Source organism: Rhinolophus sinicus, chromosome 17, assembly GCF_057876585.1.
Source record: "Rhinolophus sinicus isolate RSI-liver-muscle chromosome 17, RSI-T2T, whole genome shotgun sequence".
Lineage (NCBI taxonomy): Eukaryota > Metazoa > Chordata > Mammalia > Chiroptera > Rhinolophidae > Rhinolophus > Rhinolophus sinicus.
This window is the reverse complement of record NC_142517.1, coordinates 205,323,816-205,347,706: the sequence shown is the minus strand read 5'-3', so window position 1 is coordinate 205,347,706 and position 23,891 is coordinate 205,323,816. Positions and strand designations below refer to the sequence as shown.

At 42.1% G+C, this 23,891-nt stretch overlaps 1 protein-coding gene across 1 annotated transcript in view; it reads left to right on the top strand.

Moving 5' to 3' along the window:
- Positions 1-7,817: 7,817 nt before the first annotated feature.
- The window catches only part of DNER (delta/notch like EGF repeat containing), a 274,382-nt gene continuing 258,308 nt past the window's right edge, over positions 7,818-23,891 (top strand). Inside the window, exon 1 of the mRNA XM_019737353.3 lies at positions 7,818-8,678. Within this exon, the coding sequence (XP_019592912.2) occupies positions 8,397-8,678 (282 nt within the window). The 5' untranslated portion in view covers positions 7,818-8,396. The remainder of the gene's footprint in view (positions 8,679-23,891) is intronic.

The following is a 23,891-nucleotide window of genomic DNA, read 5'->3' as shown; positions in this document are numbered from 1 at the left end:
TCAACTGTAATTGAAAATTTAAAAAGGAGGGGAAGGTGAAGGGAAATAAGAAGTCCAAATTTCCAGGTATAAAGTACGTCAGGGGATGTTAACTTACAGCATGGAGAATATAGTCAATAATATTGTGGCAGCACGGTACAGTGGCAGGTGGTTGCTGGACTTATCATGGTGATCACTTCCTCAGGTATATAAATATTGAATAAGTATGGTGTAGCCCTGAAACTAATATAATATTGTACGTTAGCTATATTTTAATAAAAATCTTTAAAACACAAACAAAAAATTAAAACCCTCTGGCTGCTAAAGACTAAAATATATATATATATATATCAATTGTAAGTGTTTTTCCAGCCATCCTGCCAATATCCAAAGGAACCGGAGTCCTGTAAAACACCATTTGGGAGGTGCTGCTTTAAAAACTAGAAATTAGCCCTTTGATTTTGATAAAAATTGCAAATGTTTTTCTGTGTTCTCACTTTGCATATGGTGATTTTTGCTATGTGAAATTCTGGAATTTTATGTTGATAAATATTTTGATCTTTTTTTAATGGCTTCTGGACATGTGTTGCACTCCAAGATGGTAAAAATATTCTGCTTTGGATTCTTCTTGCAATTTTTTGGTTTCATTGGGTTGTCTTTAAATCTTTAGTCCCTTTGGAGTTTATTTTGATGTAAGTAGTGGGGTATGGATTCAATACTATTATTTTTTCATGTGCTGACTCAGTTGTTTCAAAACGAGGTCTTGAAGAATTCAGCCAGCTCTTAGCATGTATTAACTTCTCACAAATATTTAGTTTTATCTCTGGACTCCCTAGTCTGTTCCATAAATTTGTCTGTCTATTGAATGTTTCACACTGTGGTAATTATTGTAGTTTTGTATTAGGTTTTAGTACAATGAGTTAGTCCCACCTCGTTGCCTTCTTGTCCCAAAGTTTCCTAGCTCTCTCAATTGTTTATTTTTCTATGTGAAGTTTAGAACTAGCTTTTCTAATCTCATTGGTGAATTTATTCATCGTGTTACATTTATAGATTAGTTTAGGGACATTTATATTTTATGATAAGTCTTCCTCTCCAAGTTCATCGTAAGCCTTTATAATTGTTCATGTTTATTTTGTGTGTATCAGTGCTATTTTAATGTTTTCTTTAATACATATTTGACATTCTTATTATGTTTATTACTAGGTTTTTCACTTTTTTCGTTCCTAATGTAGATGGGAATTCCTCATGTCCATATGTATTAGCTGTTTGTTGTTTGTAGATACGAAGTTTTTTGATTCTGTATATTTATTTTATACCCAGACATTATATGGAATTCTCTTATTGTTTGTAATATCATTTTAGGTGGGCTCTTTAGGTTTTCAATCATATTATCTGCATATAATGATAACTTTATCTCCTTTCCAAAATTTATGTCTGTACGTTTCCTTTGAATGCTTGCTTGGGCTAATACTTCCTCGAGAACAATATTAAATGATAATGATATTGGTGAATATTGTTGTCTTAGTTTCAACTCTAATACTATTGCTTCTAGTATCCCTTCATTAATCATGATGCTGACTTTTGGGTTGAGATAGATCTTTTTTTTATGATAAGGAAGTACGCATTGATTCTCATTTTATTAAGAATTTTATCAAGAATGTATATTGAATTTTATCAAATGCCTTTTCAGCATTTATGAAGAAGATCACAGGATTTTTCTTCCTTACATCTATTAACATAGGTGAATAGATTTTCTGATACTTAATCATGCTTTTATTCTGGGACTAAACCCTACATGGTCATTACATAGTAATTTTTAATCATTTGCTGGGTCATGCTACAAATTTTTAAAGGATCTCTACATCTTTTTTTTTTTTTTTTTTTGTATGTGTCTGCTAGCTTTGTTGAGTTTTGGTGTCAGTAGTTTATATACTTTATGAAAACAAGAACGTGATTGGCCTCTGTCACCAAGGAATGCTCAGGCTTAGGTCACGTAACTTCTCTTGGATCTGGAGGTGGGGTCAGTTTCTTTATCTGTCTGTCTGTCTGTCTGTCTATCAAACCACTTTTTTGAGGTATGATTGACATACAAAAAGATATGCATTTTAATGTATACAACTTGATGAGTTTGGAGATAAGTATATATCCCTGAAACTATCACCACAATATATGCCATAAATATATCCATCACCTCCAAAAGTTTTTTATGCCCTCTTTTTGTTATTATTATTAATTATCATGTAAAAAGAACAGTTAACATAAGGTCTATGCTCTGTTAGCAATTTTTTAAGTATTCAATACAGAGTTGCAAACTGTAGGCTCTGTGCTGTACAGTACATTTCTAGGACTTATTCAACTACAAAACTGAAACTTTGTACTCTTGGGAGCAAAGGAGAGGCATTGGATGGAACCTCCTTATTTTCAAGCCTTCTTGAAAGCACTCTGATATTCTGGTATGATACAGTCCTCATAATAACAAAAAGTTGAAACTGAGCACAATTACTGAGTTTAACATAATTCCCACGTTCTCAAGAGTCTCAGTGCAAAGATCTGATTTCCATTTAGTTCAGTGTTTTATGAAATATTTATAGAGGGAAGATATGCGTCCTTGCTGTCTTTTTATTCAAGACTTCTCATTTAAACCTGCCCTAGATCAAATCAATATTAGAGTGATAATGTAAAAGAAATTAAAACTGTTTTAAACAGCTGCTAGAACAGTGATTATTCAAATGAGAGCAAGTCTAGGGGGAAGAAAGTAAATGGATCCTATCTTAAACATAGCAGTTAGGAATTGTTCAATGATAATTCAGAGTAAAATAACCTGGATTATATATCCTAAAACACTTAAATTACTGATTTTAAAAGGCTACTACTAATTAAAGGAGTAAGACAATAGTTCTGGTGTTTGTGCCGGGAATGTGTGCAAATCATGTTTACTCTTCGTGAACTCTTCAAAGAACTTAAGACTCCCAGGTACTTAGCAGGTATAATTTTATACTGGCTTTTGATTCGATTGCCTCTTAGGTAGGAAATATTGGGAGTGGAGGAAAGGCACTGTGGAAAGCACGTGGAAAGAGCATAGACTGTGGGATTCGGAGGACGGGGTCTCATTCTGGTTCTGTTGCTACCCAGCCTGGAGCAGTGATTAACTTCCTCAGTGCCTCATCCTGCTCCTTAGAAAAGATCGTCAGAGTCCCATCCCATTTTCACATCCCATAAATCTGCAAGTGAAGACTAGGAGTGTATCTTACAAAGAAAGCAAGTGAGCAAAGAAGTGAAACCCTTCAAGTGCCTCCCCCGGCAGTAAGCCAAAATCCAGCAGGCACGGTGCATCCTGCCATCCATTCGTACGTATGTATGATACATACATTACACATACACGCAGTACATACGTCACACATACGATACATCACACCCATACATGACACATATCACAGATAACTATATGAAACACATCATATATACATGCAGATGTGATGCATATATCATATAGTGTATATTACATATGTATGCATGTATAGAGATACAATGTGCAGAAGTACTAAGGGTCAGACTCTGCACTGTAGAAGATGCAGAGAGCAGATACGGAGTAGAGGTCCAAACTACAGGCTCTTCAGCCAGACTCCTTTCTATGTCTGAGTCCCAGACACTCTATTTACAAGATGGGTGACTTTAGACCTTTTACTTAACCTCATTGCATCCTAATTTTGTCTTCTTTCAATTGGGCACAAGTCATGTTTTCTATCTCAGTGCTGGCATTAAGATTAAATGAGATAATATGTAAAGTGCCAGATACATTTTACGTGCTCTACGTGTCATCCTTATCATCCCATGTAATTCTCCCAGAATCTCTATAAAGTACATAAAGTAGGGTGTTTGCTCGCAATTAGCAATCTAGAGCTTCCTGTGTGAAATCCGAAACTGGCCCCATACATGGAGGGCAAGGAGAGACCGAAGAAATAGGCAGACCACTTCCAAAATGTAGGTGGCAGGTGTAATAAGCAAGGGGACTTACATATAAGGCTTGTCTTGGGCAGATACAAGGTGAGTGGATATCTGCACCCACCCGCCAGAAGAATCTTAAAATTTTCTGTGGAGGCTTTAACTGGTTTCAGTCATGTTTTCAGTCCAGAGGGTCGTAACAACAGCTTACTTTCTCTAGGCTGAGTCCTTGGATCAGCTCCGACTATGGGAACAGTGGGCTGAATGAATATGTTCCAATGGAAGGGCAGGGGGTGAGGAGCCTCTGATTGCCCATCCAGCTCAGCGGTCAATTGGCCGGTAGGTCCTCTCGATGACCTCCTCCAACATAGGGATTTCTAGCTCCATATTATGTGGCATCTGAGGGTCAAAGACACTGAGTGATTTGTTCACCACCATCATGGGTCCTGAAACAACTGTTACAGTCAGAGTGGGTTGTTTGGTGCTGTTCTCCATGTTAGAAATTGTCACCAGGCAATGTGTCCCTTGCTTCTGGGTTGTGTGGGCTGACTTTTTCTTTCAAGTCAACTCCAGCTTCAATCTAGCATCCAGGCCCACCTTCTGCAGGGGCAGGAATGTTTCCTTATGTCCTTAAAGGGTAACCAAATGTAGAAAGAGGCAGCAGTAATGACATCACTATCTATAGGCAATGCTGGGTGTAGAGAGAGGTGTAGGGACCAACTTGCCAATGGTTACAGACAACTTAGATGCTTTGGGGGAGAAGGTGAGGGCTAAATCATTGACAGAGGTATATATTAGTACTTGTGGAATTCCAGGTAAGTTGAAGGTTATGTATCACCCCATGTAAATGTTCTGGTTTGGATTTAATTCAAACCCTGGAAGATTATACCAGGGCACCTTTGCAGTGTGTTCTAAATATGAGATTCTAAGTCTATGGATCACCCGCTGTGCATCCAGGCCAGCATTCCCACAGGATGCTCTGAAGGTCACAGAATATGAAAATGTCACCATTAACAGGAGTGTTGCTATCCCTGAAGCCAGTGGTTCTATGGACCTGTGTGGGCCTGAGAAGATGTTTTGACACATGCAAAAAATAAAGACAATTATATTTGCATTAGTTCATAACACTTTTATAACATCCCACAATATAACTCAGTTGAGTTATAACTCTGGAGTAGATCCACAAAGAGAAACAGGCAGAATTGTTTCTTGAAAATTTTCTGTTCAATCAAATCCTAAGGCCTCGGTTTCCTTCATTGGATCCAGCCTTCTGTCCCACAGGACTAGCACCCCCGAGATAGCCAGTCATGCTGCATGGCTCAGGGGGAACAATCAGTTCTGTCCTGCCACTTACTAGTGTGTGACCTGGACTTATGTAACTCGCTGGGACTCAATGGCTTAAAACGACAATGGTCTATGTCTTGCTCACAGCATATGTCCATTGCAGGCTCTCATTGCTTCACCAGGTTGTCCTCCCTTGGGGATACAGGCCGAAGGAGCCTCTGCCTCTTGGAATCTTGCTGGTCACCATGGTCACATGAGCCATGCACTGTAGTTTAAAGGCTTCCACCTGGGAGTGGTGCATGTGATTTCCCCTCACATTTCACTGGCCAAGGCAAGTCATATGACCGCACCTAACTTCAAGGGGGTAGGAAAGAACAGAACTACAGAAAAGTTCCTGGAAGGAGGAGATGTCGAAATATTGGCAAATAGCAGTAAGGTCAAATGTACTATCATGTGCTTCATATTTCACTTTATTTATTTTAGCTCAGCATTTTTACTGGTTGAGATAATTTTACATCTTGATTCCAGTATGAATTGTATTAGCTGCCCAATTTTGAGAACTTATGTATTGTATTTTTCTAAAAACTTTATTTAACCTAGTAGTGATCCACTGACTAGTATGTTCAGACTACAGTTTTTATGTGGTTTCAAGTCTACTTTCTGCATAAGGTGGCCATGAGAAATTCTACAGCATTCTTTGCTGAAATCAAGACACATTATTTGGATATTTTGTGCCTGACTTATTAATGTAGGGTCTCTCCCAAAAAAGGAAATGAGATGGGTTAGGGTGTAAATTTGATGTTCTGTGAGTTTGGAATAATACGAACCAAAGGCCTCAGTAACTGAATTTTTAGCTTTTGTTTAAACACAGAGCCAACATTATTTTAATAACGTCTGTTAAAAAGGTAAGTTCATAAATTAGTTGGACTCTTTAGCTGGGTATTTGGGGGTCGTGCAGATGGTTGGAAAACTGTGAACCAATTGCCAAATCAACCTTCAGAACCAAAGAAAAGACCCACTTCTCCAAGACTGATAACACTTGCCTGGGTTTTGGGGTCAGGCCATAGCATGCCATGATCTGTTATCCAGAACTAATCACGTGGCTCCACCTATAATAAGCAAAGGGCCTAGGAAATTTAGCCTTTCTTTTTACGTTGGAGAAAAATAAAATGGTCTTTTATTGTCTCTTCCATAATATGTCTTTTAAAGATTAAAGATCGAATACTTTTTAAAAAATCTGATCATTATCTAGAAAACACAGAAATCAGCATCCAGAAAAGAAAACCATTGTTCTTCCGTATTTCAAAGTGATATGAAATTGATACACAAGGGTTGCTAGGTAAAAATAAACCGAAGTGTGATTTTAATTAGCTCACAACCTTTCTTACAGTTCATTTTGCTTCATTTGTGAGTGTTTGTTGATGGAAGGGAGCGAGCAGCGCTTGTCCTTTCATCCAGGATGTAAGGTAAGGTAATGTTAACAAAGAATGCCTGCTCCAGGGGCACAGGAAGTGGAAGAACACCTGAATGATGAGAGTAGGACCAGCAGAGGGTGCTGGCGTGGCACAAAATTAGGATTTTTTAAAGAGAGGAGGTCTCAGATAAAAGACAGCAGGTATGAGGGAAAATGTAATAACTGTCTGGTCCACTTGGAGGGATGAGTCCCCCTGCTGCATGCAGAGCCACTTCCTGCAATGGCCGCATGGATTTTAGGGATCTCCTAAAGCACAGAGGCCTGACATTCGCTCCTGTGTCTGAGCAGGACAGCGACAGCCTGTGCCGTGTGCCTCCTGTTTTCACTGGAGACTTTTAGCAGCTCATCTGGCATTCGCATGCATAGGTTCATGTGGCCTCTCCACTTTCTTATTTGCATAGTTTTTATGAAACTATTTTTGTGTGCCCTAAAAATTTTGTGTGCCCCAAACTGCCGATCCAAGAGTCACATTTTTTTTCTCACGTGGCCAACTTAAAAACAAGTTAAGTATCTGGGAGCCTATACATAGTAGATGTTGGGAAAGGTCAGGTCGCCGAGACAGGCAGGTTGCGCTTGTTCAGCAGAGGGTGGCCTCTTTGGCCTCACCCCGGCCGTTTAGAAGAGCCCCTCACCCTCCGCCTGCCCCAAGTAGTTCACGGTCAATGTTCCTTTTCTGCAGAACTCTGTAGTAAATCCTGGCAGGAGGGCGTTTGCAAACCTGCACTTCTGAACCGCTCTTTCAGGAGACTCACAGCGTTCTGGGCTGGGAGTCAAGTGACCCACTGGGTTCTGGTCCAGCCTGTCTGGGCCTCAGTTTCCTCCTCGGTTCAACAACAGTGTTGGACACTCTGATCCCGAGGCCTGTTTCAGCGATCGCACGCCACAGTCATTTCTGAGGGGCGGGCGACACCAGCTCCCCTCTCAGCAAAGGGCCCGCGAGAAGCGACTCCTCGGTCAGCACCAAGGACAAGGGCCCCAGGGCCGCGGAGTAGACGCACGGTCATTTCCCAGCAAAGCCCGCGGATCCGCGGGTGTCCGGACTCGGGGGGTGGGCGGAGTGCCCGGAGGACTGTGTGTGCCGGGGGAAGTGTTGTGGGAGGGGAGGGGCAGCCCCGGGGATGAGGTAAGGCCGCTCCCCGCAGCGGTCTCACAGATTCTGCGCCAAGAGGCAGCGGGTGGCGGCTGCGAGTCGGAGCCGCCCCTCCCTCCGCTGCGCGGCGCACCCTCCGGCCCCTGCCCCGCCAGTGGGGTGCGCACCGCTGCTCCGCACCTGGAGGCCCGGTACCATCTTCCCCTCCGCCGGCATTGACCCCTTCAGCCCCTTTCCTTCCCGAGCACCGCCTAGTTCCCGGCCAGGCCCCCAAAAGCCACCGCTGCCCCTTCGAGGTTCTTTTGGACAAACCCACGACTCTGACCGCACCCTCACGCCTGGGGGCCCCAGGGGGGCCTTTCTGCTCCGGCCAGAACTCGCTGTGGGGGAAGGGTCCCCACGCCCCTTTCCCCCGCCGCCCGCTCTCGCCCAGAGCCGCGTCCCGGTTTGCCCCGCCCCCTCTTGCCCCGCCCCACAAGCCCCTCCCGTCGTTGCCCCGGGAACCACGGTTCCCGCAGCTGCAGGAGGCAGCAGGCCCAGCGGAGCAGCGGTCGCCGTCACCGCCGCCGCTCCGGCCGCCACCGCTCCCCAGTTCCGGCTCCAGCTCCAGCGCCCACTCGGTCTGCCATGCCGTCCCGCCGCGCCCCGGCGCCCGGTGCGCAGCTGCTGCCCGCGCCCGCCCTGCTGCTGCTGCTGCTGCTGCTCGGCGCGGGGCCCCGCGGCTGCTGCCTGGCCACCCCGGTGCCCGCCGCGCCCCTGCCCGCGCCGGGGCCGTGCGCCGCGCAGCCCTGTCGGAACGGGGGCGTGTGCACCCCGCGCCCGGAGTCCGGCCCTCAGTCCTCGGCTCCAGCTGGAGAGCCCACCTATAGCTGCACCTGCCCCGCCGGAGTCTCCGGCGCTAACTGCCAGGTGAGTGGACGCGGCGGGCGACGGTCGGGGCGCCGGCCCGGGAAATGCAGCCTCTCCTGGCCAGCGGCTGAGCGCTGCTTCGCTTGGGGCTTCAGTAAGCCGGACACTAGCTTCTCTCCCTTGGAGAAGGGGATGATGGATTCGGCCTCTGGGTCCGCGTAGACGCAGACCCCTGGCCAACCTTCCAAGTGCCGCTGCCCTGCCCACCCTGGTTCTCCGGCCGTGCCAGCCCGGGGCTCTCGGGACGCACTGCTCCACGGCCTGGCAGCCGCCCTAGTCCCGGCGCTCCTGACACGACCATTGGCCACGTAGGGGCGCGCCCCTCCTGTCCCCCGCCGAGCCACGCTCCGCTAGCGCGCAGTTTGGGTCCCGGTGGTGGCACCACAGAGGCGCCAGCTCCGAGCGTTCCCCGCGGGGTGTCCAATGTCCAGACCCTGTGTGTGTCGAGGGTGCGCGGTATGGGAGGCAGGTGATGGAGGGCCCGGTGCCGAGTGGTCGGCACTTTATTTCCTCCACCTTTGAGGGCTCTGACTAGGCGGCTAGAAGCCGAGAGGGCAGCTGCCTTCCCCCGGCCTGCGAACAGCCCATAACTTAGGAGGGGGTGTTGGAACAGTCCGAGGCATTTGAGGGGACGTTGCGCGTGGAGCTTGGTGTGTTGTCCTCCCGGCTGGACGCTACTCGAGGGGCGGACAGCCAGGGCGTGAGCAGGGCACTGGAAAGCTTCGAGGAAGCGTGGGGGCGGGCCGTGGGAGGGGTGGGAGATGGCTAGCTGCTGCCCTTGGATTTGGATTTCTAAGAGAATTTGGCAGAAAGTAGTAAATGAGGCTGGATTTCGAGTATGTTAGAGCTCGGTGAAACCAAATAACCTATTAACAGCAACATTTTCAGTAGGGGATTTGGTAATGCTGTGTGTGCAGGTCGAAAATATCCAAGTCTGTTCCTGGGCAGGGGCAAATAATACCTGAAATGATTAAGTTAAATCAAATGAATATGGAATGTATTTGGGATCAAATGCTTTCTTTCTTACATTTGGAGTGGAAGAGTTTGTTTCATATAAATTTGATAAAATGCTCCAAGAGTTACTTTGAGAATGCTCAATGCACTCTTTTTTTTTTTTTTTTTTGGTGGGGGGAGAAAGTCCACATATAATATGGTATGATATGATACGATACAATATGATAGACTTTTTAAAATAGAGGAAAATGGGATTGAGAAGCTTGACCTTGACAGCCAGAATTTTACCTGTTTCCCAGAATCTTTTTTTTTCGTTAGTAGCAAATTACCAACCTGAATCCTTTTTTTGTTTCAGTGTTGTGCTCTTCTTTATTAACTGGTTCCAGTAAGCTTTAATTCCCTCAGAGGGGATGATGGTGATGATGATGACAGTGTGTGATATGACCATGCTCAGTCGATCTGGGACACGAGGACCCTTTGGGGAAATGCCTGTTGGAGCCATTCTAACCATTAGGCCAAAATATTGCTTATGAAGTTCTCGTGTTGAATGATGATGTATATTACTTTTCCTGAAGAGAGAAGTTGCCTGAATGCTTCTCTCAAATGCAGTTGTATTTATGAGGTTGGTGCAAAAGGAATTGTGGCTTTTGCAATTATTTTTAATCTTTTAAACCGTAATTACTTTTGCACCAACCTAATACATGTCTGAGTTCTGTCCTTGAAAGAAATAGAGGATTTGGACTCAAGAGTGTAGCGAGATGGACGGGAGAAGGAAGGTTAGTCTGTGCTCGTCAGTTTCAGGAAAAAAGATTGGACCTTGGGTGTTTAACTCAACTCTGAGATTTTTTTTTTTTGTGACTTCAAAAATAGATATAAGAAATCTTCAAGAAAGGAAAGACCTTTTTAGTGCTTCCTAAATATGATTAAGAGAGAGGCATAAATATTTTTTGTCACAAGTAGTGGTTTGATGTATAAGGTGATTCATTCAGGAAAGAGTCATGAACTAATACATAAATATTGCAGAACCAAGTGCTTCAAAACAGATCGTGTTTCCCGGTGTAGCTCCCATTTGGGGCCCTCTTCGCTCCTGAATGCTGCCCACCTGAGATGCAATACTGGCTGCTCTGAGTTGGAGAGCTGAAGTCACTGTAATTCTAACAGGAAAGCAAATTTGCAACCTGATCTGGCTTGGTCACCCAGAAGAACTTAACTGAGATGATTCAGAGCCTTATAACCCATGAAAAACTGATTCCTGATAATTTTAATTGAATCTTTCATGATTTTGCCATAATGCTCGAGACTCTTATTTTCTATGGGGGGGGGTGGAGAACAATCTCAATAAAGATATTAAACACAGGGGATAAAAAAAACAAACTCCCATACATACTCAATTACAGATAAGGGGAATGAATCTTAGCCTTTGCAGACAGTGTGGTTCCTGAAATACAACCTAATGTTCGTTCACTGGCTAAACTGGGAATGGAATTTTACTTGTGTGTGTGTGTCAGGAGACGCCTTTAAACAGTGTCACCCTTCTTCCATCTACAAAGACAATCATGTGAGCAATGGAAACATTAGAACCTAACTCTGAACATTTCCTCCCTCCTTCCCTCCCTGTCTCCCTCCTTCCCTTCCTTCCTTCCTCTCTTCCTTCTGTGGAGAGAATTAATAACATCATAAACCCTAATTGGGGTTAGAATGGATTAAGGCTCTCTTCAGCTTTTCTGCCCTCGGTGGCTGGCTGGCGTTGAGTAAGCCCCACGTGGGGTCAGGCAGTGCTTCTCGCATCACCTGGTGACAGGAGCTCGTAGGACCTGGGAACTGGTGTGAAGGGAGGATATGTAGGTGTGAAGCTCAAGTGCCGAAGTTAAACCTGCTGTGACAGGTGCTCTAAACAGACTGAGTCTCAGTTTCCTCATCTTGGAAGGTGGGATCTGCCTCACAGCGTTTTTAAGAAAGAGTCTGATTTTGTTTTCTGGTGTTTGACGGCTGACAGCTTTTCAGCCTCACCCCACCCTCTTCCCCTTCTGCTCCACATCTCGCAATGTGATGAGAAAGCCTAGGAGCTCTTTCTTTTGGTTTGCTGAGGGCCCTGTAAGCCCCAGGCTATGCTATATCGCACCTCCCCCATCTGCAGTAAAACCCCCAAGCTGGCTCCTTCCTCGCTCTCTCAAGCCATGTGGGCCTGTCTGGGGGCTGCCTGCTCTTCCCAGAAAGCCTCCTTATGTGAGCAAGAAACCCTTTCATACCCTCTTGGTGTGTGTTTGGCATTTCCAGTCTTGACATCTAAACCAAATTTTGAGTGGGTGCCCGCCCTGTCTTTGTGGCATGTCCACAGTGGGGTTTTTGGGAGGGTTACATTAATTAAGTGTCAGGAATCACCGAGCACTTGTGATGCCTCCATAACTGTCACATCTTTTCTTTTTAAACTGTTGCGCGTATTCCATATGCTGATTACCTAATGGTGTGAGGGAGGTGGAACAAGTATCATCCTGTCTTTTTGTCACATGTAGACACCGAAGCTCATTTTCACTGAGTGGGTAATCCAAGAGCTCATGTTTTAACACTGACCTAAGAATCATACAATACTTACAACACATCTTTTCTAAGCTCTCTGTTTAAACATAGTAAATGATGAAGTTCAATGGCTTGGGAATGTATATGGAAATCGCAGCTACAGAGATATAATGATGAGGATGGTGGTGGTGGCAGCCAGCTTTCCTCCAGCCCTTGCCATGTGCCATCACTGTTTCAGGGCCTTTATGGATGTAACTCATCAATTCTCACAGTGTCCTATGAGCTGGGTGCTATCACCATCCTGTTATAGAGATGAAGTGTAGGAAAGTCAAATGACTGGCCCAAGGTCACCCTGCTACTGAGTGGTAGAGCTGGGATTTGAACCAGGTAGCGGGCTTGATGGACAGCTGTAGAGTCTAAAGGGGGCTGAGATGAGGGTCCAGTCCTGGCCCTGCCATTTTAAGCCGTGTGACCTTAAGTAAGAGCTATAACCTCTTTGCATCTTATCAGTCAAAAGGGCATGAAGTGATTCCTGAGTCTGAGTTTGCTCTAAAATGGCTGTGCTCAGCTGGAGTAAAAAGCCACAGGCATGACAAAGATGCAGCAAATTCTCCTTATGTCGTATACCAAGCAGAACCTTCACCTCAGAGTTAGAACTCTGGGTCCTGGGTGAAGTTCCTTTCTACTATGCTGACAAACAAATGGACACTGAATAAAAGAATTGTAAATCTGATGGGTTTGAAAAAACTTCAACTTTTTAAAAATTGAGCCTGTTCTTGCCTTTCTGGTTCATTGGGGGAAGCAGGTGGTATCAGAGGGGGCAATTTTTCTTTTCTGATGAGTGATGCAGGAACTCCTCCTGGCTACTGAGCCATCCATCAAAGGTAAGGATTATTTAAATTGGTGTTATTTTGTGTGTAAAGCTTTTTAATTTTAATGAAATAGTTCTTTGTCTGATACTCAAGCAGTCAGACACCTGTTTGTTTTTTTACTTCATGTTCCCTCGGAATCTTATCCTTTGGGATTATATTGAAAATGTGTCAATTTCTGCACTTGGAGAAAAAAAAGCCATGTGTAAGCTTCTTTTTATACAAGTGAATTTTACTCACTAAGCTGATTCTATAATCCTCTCTTCTGATTAAGCATGCTAACTTGAAACAGTGGTTCTGCTTCAGATGATTCCATTTTTGACTGAAGTTTCCTAACAAACAACAAAGAATCCTAGTTCTTTGCACAACATCTGTCTTCTCTACTGGACTTTTTACACACACACACACACACACACACACACACACTCACATTGTAATATGTGCAAAATGTCCAACATTAGCTGAGATGTCGAGAGACATTGCTTCTTTCTCTGGCTTTTCTGTGAACTCATTGTGACCTTGGGAGAGTAATCGAACATCTTTGAACCTCGATGTTCCTATCCGTAAAATGGACTAATACTGCTTGTCTGATTTTCTTTGTAGAAAAGATGTAGTTCACAAATGGGAACATAGTAAATTTTTTTCAATAAGTATAACAAAGTGTGGGAGAATGAGTCTTAAGGCATTTTAGAAAAAAGTAAGATGCTGCACTAATACAAGCTATACTAAGAAAAGGATGTGTTTCCTGTGTAAAATGCAATGATACCAATTTATTCAGTGTCTGATTGTTTTCCTTCAATGAACAGACTCAGCTTTTTCTCCCCACTAGGATGAGTTATTTTAAGTTTAAAAAAATGAAAAACTGATTGTATGAAAATGTTGACAAATATGTAGTTCTTTTCATTTTCAAATAAACTTATAGCTTACCAGAAAATTCTCAGTGGTTTCAAGTTTTCCTTTGAAATGAATGAAAAAAGCTGGTCAACTTCCTTGTAATAATTTGAATAAAAGAAAGAAACCCTTGTTTTGTTTGGTGATATTAAAATGAAGCAACTTTCTTATTTTGTTTATCTGGTGCATTCTCAGGTTGGCCACCTGACAAGAATGCATTTCTGTCTTTAGCGTCTTTGCTTAAGCCTCTCATGTGATGCGATGCCATCCATAATGGTTTTGTTTATGCCCTCATTTCACAAGCATCAAACAGGAAAGCAAACCTGCCTGGAGCTGAAGGGTATTAGAGTCAGAGAGCACAATGCCGGTGTTGTATTTTTAGATCTCCTTACGGCTTCAGCGGCCCTGTGGGCAGAGCTGCTTAACCCAGCATCAGGGACTACAGAATCTTGCCCCCCAACAGAGAGCCCGACAGCCCAGGAAAGTTCTGTAGAGAGAATTTCTTTATGTGTACCCTTCCCCACTTCACCCGCACCTCCCTCACCTGGTGTGTAACCCTGGCTACTTATTAGAATCATCTGGGAGCTTTAACGAACAGGAGTGCCTGGGTGTGAATTTAGAGGTTTAAAATCCCCACACAGTTACTTAGCTTTCTTAACCCCAATTCCTCATTCATTAGTGGGGTGGGTGGAGGGAATAAAGAGAGTAGCTACGAAAGTCCCTGGCACAGAGTTTACCCTCTGTATTTCCAAACTGCCATTTTTACAGAAATGGATACAATTCTCCGTTATTTATTTATTTTTTGTTATTGGGGAATATTGGGGAACAGTGTGTTCCTCCAGGGCCAATCAGCTCCAAGTCATTGTCCTTCAGTCTAGCAGGGGTTGGCGCAGCTCAGCAACAAGTTCAGTTGCCATTTTCAGTCTTTAGTTGCAGGGGGCGCAACCCACCATCCCATCCGGGAATTGAACTGGCAACCTTGTTAAGAGCTTGCACTCTAACCAACCGAGCCATCCAGCCACCCCAATTCTCCATTTTATGGCTAAGGAAACTTACCTGGGGTCATAGAGCTTGTGACAAAGGTGGAGATTTGGGCCTTGGGCTGGGGCTTTGAGTATCGTGTTTGCACTGTTATTTATGACTCTCAGAGTGAATGCCAGACTGGACCTTAGAGGAAAAAGGGGTGTTGGTTTTAGTTCTTCGGGTGTGTATGATGTAAGGTTTTGCTTTTTGAAAGACAGAGAAAAGGCATAGGACTTTTGCAAAAGAGTGAGGATGTGAGCAATGAAATCAGTGAACTTAAAAGAAAGGAGCCTGAAAAGGGACCCACATTGTCTCTCTTCTGAGGACAGGCCCTCTACACCAGCGCGCCCTTTAGAACGTCAGTGCTGACACCTGCTGCTTTTACTTAATTTAAAGGTGTGTTGGTAATTACTTTTGGGTTTCAGAGGCAGATTGGAACTCCTTTCGGAAGGCATTCTGTGGGGGAAGTAACCACATCAGGAAAAGGATCTAGTCCCTCTGTTCTGTGGGAACTTCTGGCGTCTGTAGTAAATGGGCGGGTTTCCTCCAGTGGAAGGACCACCCGTAAGGACGGGTGCATTTCCCTCAGCATTCCAGTCTGACTTCTGAAATAACTTATTTGGAGCAAAACTCTACCCTAATTTTCAAACACAATAGAATAGGAGAAGTTAAATGTATGCCAACTATATTACGCTACAAAGGGAAGAGTTTAACAGGAGCCATGAAAAGAAAACCAAACTTCTCTAACTTCAAATGGACCTCCCGGTTGTTTTTAGACAAAGGAGTGTTAGACTTCTTTTTTAAAAAATTGAGGTGTAATTTACATAAAGAAAAAATCACCCTTTTAAACATCCAGTTTTATGAGTTATATTGTTAGTAGTTTCAGGTGTACAAAACAACATACTGAGTAGACGCTTACACCCCTGACAAAGTGATAACCCCAACAAGTGTACTGCCCATCTGACATCGTACATAGCTATTAAAATACCATCGACTATATTCCTTATGCCGTACTTTACATTCCGTGCCTATGTGTGTGGTGTTACATATATTATATATATGTAACTCCAGCATCCACCTGACACCACACATAGTTTTACAATCAGTTCTGTGAGTTTTGTTATACAGTTGTGTAGCTATCACCACAATCAAGACATGGAATAGCTCAACACTTCCATAAATTTCCTCATGCCCCTTTTATAGTAAACCCTGTCCCTACCCTGGCCTCTGGCCATCACTAGTCTTATTTCTGTCCTTATAATTTTTCGTTTTCCAGATCATTGTATGAATAAAATCACACAATATCTGTGATTATTCCACTTAGCATAATGCCTTTGAGAATGATGTATGTGGTTTCATGTATCAGTAGTTTCTTTTCACTACTGAGTAGTATTCCACTGAATGGATATACCACAGTTTTGTTTATCCTTTCACAAATTAATGCTATTTGGGTTTTCAGTTTTTGGTGGTTATGAATAAAGCTGACATATGAGGTGTTACATTTAGATCTCTGACCCACTTTGAGATAATTGTATGTAGTGCAATGTATGGGTAGTTTTTTTCATTTTTGGCATATGGGGATCCAATTGTTCCAGAAATATCTGTTGACAAGACTGTCTATCGCCACCTAATTATCTTGTCAACTTTGTTAAAAATCACTTGACCACATACAGGTGGACCTATTTCTAGACTCTATGCTATTCCATTGACTTTATATACCTACTCTTTTGCCAATTCCACACTCTCTTGATTACTGTAGTCTTAGAGTAAGTCTTCAAATCAGGCTGTGTGAGTCCTTTAAATTTGTCCCCTCTGCCTCCACCTGCCCAAATTGTTTTGGCCATTCTAGATCCTTTGGAACTTGCTTTTTAGAACAGCATAGAAGGGGAAGTGGGGACATGCAGTTCTCCCAAGCATATGTTGAGATGTCAGGAATTCCAAAAGTCAGGATAGCATTTCACATCTAGGTAGAAACTAGGGTTCTTAACCGGTAATCCATGGATGGTTTCAAGAGTACGTGGATATCCTGAGATGCTGACTTTTTGTATGTATATGTTCTCCTGGGGAATGGCTCACAAGTTTCATGAGTTTCTAGAAGAAGAAGTCCTCCACCAATGAAAGATCCACTGGGATTGGAGGAAGATGAAGCTGGTGGAGTCCATCTGGGCAGGGATTAAGGCATGTACCAAGAGCTGGCCTGGGACCATGAAATGACTCCCAGATAGGGGTGCCAGATAAAATACAGGATGCTCAGTTAAGTTTGAATTTCAGATAAACAATGAATTTTGCTTTCTATGTGTCCCAAATATTATGCACTGTTTTTCTGAATTTCACATCTAACTGTGAGTTCTGAATTTTTAATTTGCTAAATCTGGAAACCTTACCCAAAGGCCTAACGAATCCCTGCTTCGATTCCCAGCTTGCTCTGAAGGTTTCTTCAGTGGCACTTTAAATTCTTGCCAAATAATTACATAAAGGAAATTTTATTAACTTGTGTTAAAAGTATTAATTTGGCTTATAGTTTCACACCTTCATGGTCCTTCTAAGAGCAACTGTCAAACTGTGTTAGGGCAATAAAAAACTGAAAATATGGTGAAAAAGATCCATTGGCAAACTTACCTTACCCTCTGTCCACCTGTCTGCTAATCTCATGCCTCCACAGTAGTCATTGTTTTCATTTTGGTGTGTAGCTTTGCATTTTCCTCTCTATACATGTAAACATATACGAAGCATATGTAAGTACTCATATCTATGCAACTGTTTTATATAAAACAAAATCATTCTATGCATACTGTTCTGCAACTTTTTCCTTAATCTATTTTGAATATCTTACCATGTCTTAAAACAGAAAGCAAATCTTTTGATGGCTGAATGATATTTCGTTGTGTGAATATTTATGTATTCAGCCCTTACTGAAGCACATTGTTTCCATTTTTCCATTATAAATAATATTGCAACGAACACTCACATATATAACATGTATACACAATGACATATGTGTGTATATATGTATGTCAAAAGTTACATATATTAAACATTCTAATAAATTTTGCTAAATTTCCATTCAAAAAGGCTAACATTTTTGCATATTTACTAACAGCGTAAGAGAATGCTTGTTCACCCATATTTTTGTCAATACTGGTATTGTAGATTTTAGTTTATTTTTGTGTGTTAACTGATAGCTAAAACATGGTGTCTCCTGGGTTCTCTTCACAATTTTGAAATTATGAAGGAGGGAGAATATTTCCTTTGAATTGTCTGTTCTTTTGCCAAATTTTCTTTTGGGTTGCTCATTTTTAAAAATCAATGTGCAGTAGCCCTTTGTTAATGAAGGAAATTAGCCCTTTGTCCTTTTTTGTTGTAAATATTTTCCCCCAAGTATCTTTTTTTTTTTTGACCCTGTTTGTGCTCATTGGTTTGCCCTTTAGAAGCTTATCATCTTTGATTGTTGTGTAGCCAAACTCATCAATGGGGTGGTTGATAAATTTTAATTGAAACTGTAATGTTTGATACCAATATTATACTGTACAGTATTTTGAGAATTACCTGATTTGAGCCAGGAGCTTGCTTTTGAAGAATTCTGTTTTGGCCAAGATTTATGTTGATAGTTGATCCTAATTTCTTTTTAGAATGTACAATTAAATATAGCCCCAGTTTTTGCCTAATTTAAGAAGCGTTGGCATAGATTTTCTGTATCATATTTAAATGCTTGTAATTTATTTTGACTTTTTCTGAGGCTGGAACACTGCAACCATTTTATTAAGATTCTTCATTTATTTCTGGAAAAGAACTGCTTAGCACATATTCCCTTTAATAACTGGCATGAGTTCCTTAGTATTTCATTAAAATCACCAAGTTAATTTTAATGGCATTATTGGATAATAGAGTATTTCTTAAAAGTTCTTTATGGTTAACAGTCTGATTTCAAAAAGTGTTCTTCATCCAGGCTTGGGCAGAAAAAGGCTCATCTAATATTCAGCAAAATGCAAATTTCCCTTATGCTTTTATCTCCATAGTGTATTTTTAGCTCTTTTCCCCTTGAGAAAAACCTCATTTCTCTTGACCAGAGATCTTTGTGGTCCTCTATCTTCATTTTCTCTCTTTAAAATTGGCCATTGATTTTTTTTTTTTTTTTTTGGGTTATGCAGAGGGGACTTCTTTTATTTATGTAGAAAAGCGTCATGATGGGAGAAATAATGAGACAGAGAAATAAGAACTAATATTAATATTTCTATGAGGCCTGAAATAAACTCTCAGCTGGAAAGAAGTAAATATAATATTTTTCGTTTTTTCTTTTACAAAGGGAGGCTAAGAGGGGGGTGAGTAGGTGCAGGGTCCGTGGGTGATGAGGGTTTGGGGGCTATACTGCCTGAAAGGGACGTCACTCTTTCTTTCCTAAGGAAATAAATTGTGATTATATGTTCAGCCTTTTAATAGTGTTAAAAAATGATGTTCAAATTGATGCTGACACCTTGTTAAAAATTCCAGTTGAATTTTCTGTGAGGTTTCCATTACTTCCTGAACCTTCAGTAAGTACTGTGGTTGTTCGTATGCTTAGAAGAGTTTTTTCAAGCACGCCTGGGAGACTGAAAGTCATGGGAGTGGAGGGATGGGTGGTAAGCAGAGGTTCGTGCTGAGCCCTTGACCTGACGATTCAATTTTTTATGAGTTCCTCTGGGCCACAAACTATCCAGAGTTGCCAGAACTGCCAGCTCTCTGAAAATAGCTTGTTTTCTTTGGGGGGTGGGGGTGGGGAGGGTCTGTGCATTAGGGTTCACAATGAGCCTATAAAACACCCATCCCTACTCCTTCTTAGACTATGCTGTCCAAATCCCAGACCCTGAGGATATTAACCAGGTTCGGATTGTTGGAACCTAGTAGCCTGGTGGTGGTTGCTAAGCAACAAGTGAACTCTAGGCTCATCATCCAGTGTAGGGGGTCTCACCCCTCAGCCCACTCACATTTCTGATTTATTCTGAGCTCATTAAAAACTAGCCATATAAGTGCTCTACATAAACCCACACGAGCTAGTTCCTTAACAAACAAGTCGGCTTAGATGGTATTGCAACCCTCAGTGATTATTGGAGAGTCTCCATTTCTCCTTGTGATGGATCGAATGTGCCAGTTGGACGCCAGGGCCTAGGAGAAGAGCACTGCACAGGGTTATCTGGAGGTCATCCAACCAGATGCCGAAGACCTTCCTCAAGCTCTACGCCGCTGCCACTTGTGATCTGGATGGCCTTGCATAATTTACAGAAGATGAAAATGGGGACCACAAAGGTGAAGTAACTTGATCCGAGTCACACAGTAAGTGGCGGAGCTGAGCTATAAACCCAAACAATCTGTGCTCTACACCACCATGCTGTAGTTTTTCTCTATTTTGCTTTGGTGCTAGCCATACTCTCTCTTAACTAGCTCACGTTAGTGACCCATTTGTGTCTATGTAATCTGTATACATAGGTGTGTGTGTGTGTGTGTGTGTGTGTGTGTGTGTGTGCATGTACCAGGAGACTTGCAGGATTACCACTCCCTAACTCCCAGTCATCTTGTGAGATTGAGCAAAGGGGAAGCCTTTCAGACTGAGCAGATATGATTGAGTTCTTCGGAGATCTGTCCCTGGGACGCCCACCACAGCACTAATCTTTAATACACGCCGTGTTTTGAGCCCAGGACAAATTGATACTAGGAATTAGTTCAAAAGTAAGTTGGTTAATGCATGGTGCTGGGAAAACTGAATATTCTTGTGCAAAAAAAATGAAGTTGGGCCTTTATTGTTCACCATGCAGAAAAATTAACTCAAAGTGAATGAAAGACATAAATGTAAGAGCTGAAACTATAGAATTCTTAGATGAAAACATCTAGGGAAAACTTCTGATTTTGGCTATGAGTACGGATATGACACCAAAAACACAGGCAACAAAAGAAAAAATAAATTAAGTTGAACTTCAGCAAAACGAAAAACTTTTGTTTTTCAAAGGAGTGAAAAGACAACCCATGGAATGGGAGAAATATTTGCAAATTATATATCTGATAAGAGATTGATATTCAGAATATATAAAGAGCTCCTAAAACTCCATGACACAAAAATGAACAACCCAATCCAAAAATGGGCAAAGGACTTGAATAGACATTTCTCTACACAAGATACATATATGGACAAAAGTACATAAAATTAGGATTCTCAGCATCACTAGTCATTAGGGAAGTGCAAACCCAAACAGTAGTGAGATACCACTTCATATCCACTAGGATGAGTGTTATCAAGAAACCCCAACAAAATCGCGAGTGTTTATGAGGCTGTGGAGAAATTAGAATCTTTATGCATTGCTGGTGGGAATGTACAATGGTATATCTGCTGTGGAAGGTGATATGGTGAGTCCTCCATATATTTAATATTGAATCATTATATGGTCTAGCAATTCCACTTCTGAGCATATGCCCAAAAGAAGTGAAAGCAAGGAACTCAAACAGATATTGGCACACTCATGTTAATAGCAGCATTGTTCACAATAGCCAAAAGGTAGAAACAGCTGAAATGCCCATTGGTGGATGAATGAATGAACAAAATATGGTCTATCTATATAATGGAATATTATTCCACTTTAAAAAGGAAGAAAATTCTGACACATGTTGTAGCCTAGTACCCCAAAGGGTAACGCCAAATGAGGGAGATTTATCAGGCTCCCCGTTTTTGGCAGGCTCTGAATTCCAATTTTTGTCCCCCCCAACTCAGTGAAGCTGTCGTCATCTCTTCTCATTTCTCAGCATTTTAGCAATCTCTTCTGGAAAATTCAGATACCCCTGGAGGGAAGTCCCTTCCCCAATACTGGGCTTCCTTCTTATTTTAGATCTGTCCCTGTAATTTTTCACAGCCTTGCTCGCCATCCCTTACCCTCCCCACCCCCAGTGACTTCAGAGCACTTTAAATAACATTTGCCTAATTTTCAGTTGTCCTTAGCAGGCTTGTTGGTCTGAATAACCAGGTCCAACTTAGAGGAAATGACAGTCTAAAACTGATGTTAAAAAGCAAGTCATGAAACTTTACTGACATAAAATCTAGTGTATTCCATTCGTTCTTAATAAATGGCATCAATAAGAAAAAGCTTGGCTGTATTACAAGGTTTCAGGAATGTGGTAAAATTGAAGTCAGTAATAAAACAGTAATTCCAAGCTGTACAGACAGCACACACACAAACACACATACGTGGGAAGAATATAATCCTATTCACTTATTTTTCTGTAACCCTTGTCACCTTCTACCTACTTTATGATTTACTCTTTTATTGCGTTCATTGTTTCTAGTCTGTCTTCTTCCTGCTGGAACATAAGCTCCATGAGGGTAGGAATTTTTTTTTTTTCCACAGGTATAATCCAAATCCTTGGAACAGTGCGTTAATAACTTCATACCGTATTTCCCTGAAAATAAAACCTAACTGGAAAATAAGCCCTAGCATGATCGTAATATAAGCCATACTCCAAAAATAAGCCCTAGTTAAGATCATCAGCCAGACGGACACATTTAGTACATCCGTTGCAACACACGACGGATGTATTGAATTATATAATTAAATAATAATATATAATTAAATATAAAGAAATAATATTATTGACATTAGTACTTCAAATGAATAATATAAATTATAATTAAGTATTTGTAAATACCCAAGCAGGCGCCTTTGGGCGAGAGGTAAACACCTATGTGAATAGATGAACTCGAGACTTATTGCCAAATGACCAATCAGAGTACAGACACAACGCACAAATAATGTGCGCACTTGATAATGACGGACATGGTTGTGTCTAATATGAATCTTCATAATTCAATACGTCGTGTGTTGTAACAGACATACTTAATGCACTCATGTGAAATAAAGGAACATTTTCTGAATTTTGTTGCCTGCAATTTTTCTTCGCTTTTGTGTGGACCATCATTCTAAACTGTCATCATTTTTGCTGCCACTCCTGTCTCATTAGTCTTCAATTAACACCTGATTTAATGGCAGATTTAAAGGGAATATTTTGACCCCCAGACAAGATGAGTGCAAAAAGAAAGAGCTGTTTCATCGAGTACAAGAAAGGAATAGTGGAGGACTCCCGGGGCAAGAATCTTACAGCTTTCTGCAAAGAGAAGAAGTCGGATCCCCGAATGGTCCGAAAATGGCGAGCAGAGTACGATAACCTCAGTCAACAGGTGGACGAGGGAAATGCTAAGAAGCGCATGTATAATGGTCAGCAACCATTATTTCCTGAGCTGGAAGACATCACCTGTGAATGGATTGCTGACAGGAGAACAAAGGCCTTGGTTGTGTGCAGGGCTGGTATTCAAGCATTGGCCCTTGCAATGGCACCACAGTTAGAAATATAACCAGAAGAATTCAAAGCATCACAACACTGGCTGAATGGCTTCCTTCAGTGATATGAACTGTCTCTAAGTTCGAGAACACTATTCAAGCTGGAAGATACGGGAGTTATTAAACGTGCACTTGCATTCAAGTCCTTTGTTGATGGCATTGACTTTAATAAATACCAACTCTCCAACATGATTGCTATGGATGAAACTGCAGTGTTTATGGGCCAAGGATCTCAAATGACAATTGGTCAGAGGGGTGCCTCATCAATCTACATTCACTCTGTTGGTTACGAAGGTGCACATGTTACCTGTACTTTGGCAATTCGTCAGGATGGAAAGAAAGCCACACCTCTGATCATCACTAAGGGCAAGAAAGATAAGGTTGAACATGTTGCAGGCATTTATGTTCTTGAAACCAAAAAAGCCTGGTGCACACAAGCCATTATAAGGAAGTAGGTCGATTTAATGCTGCCACTTGTTTTGTGAGGTGGCCAAAGAGGTCTGCTAGTCTGGGATTCCGCCAGCCCTCACTGCACTAAACACATGAAGAACTTCCTTGCAGAGAGAAGAATAGATCAAATAATGATTCCCACAGGAATGATTGCCTAT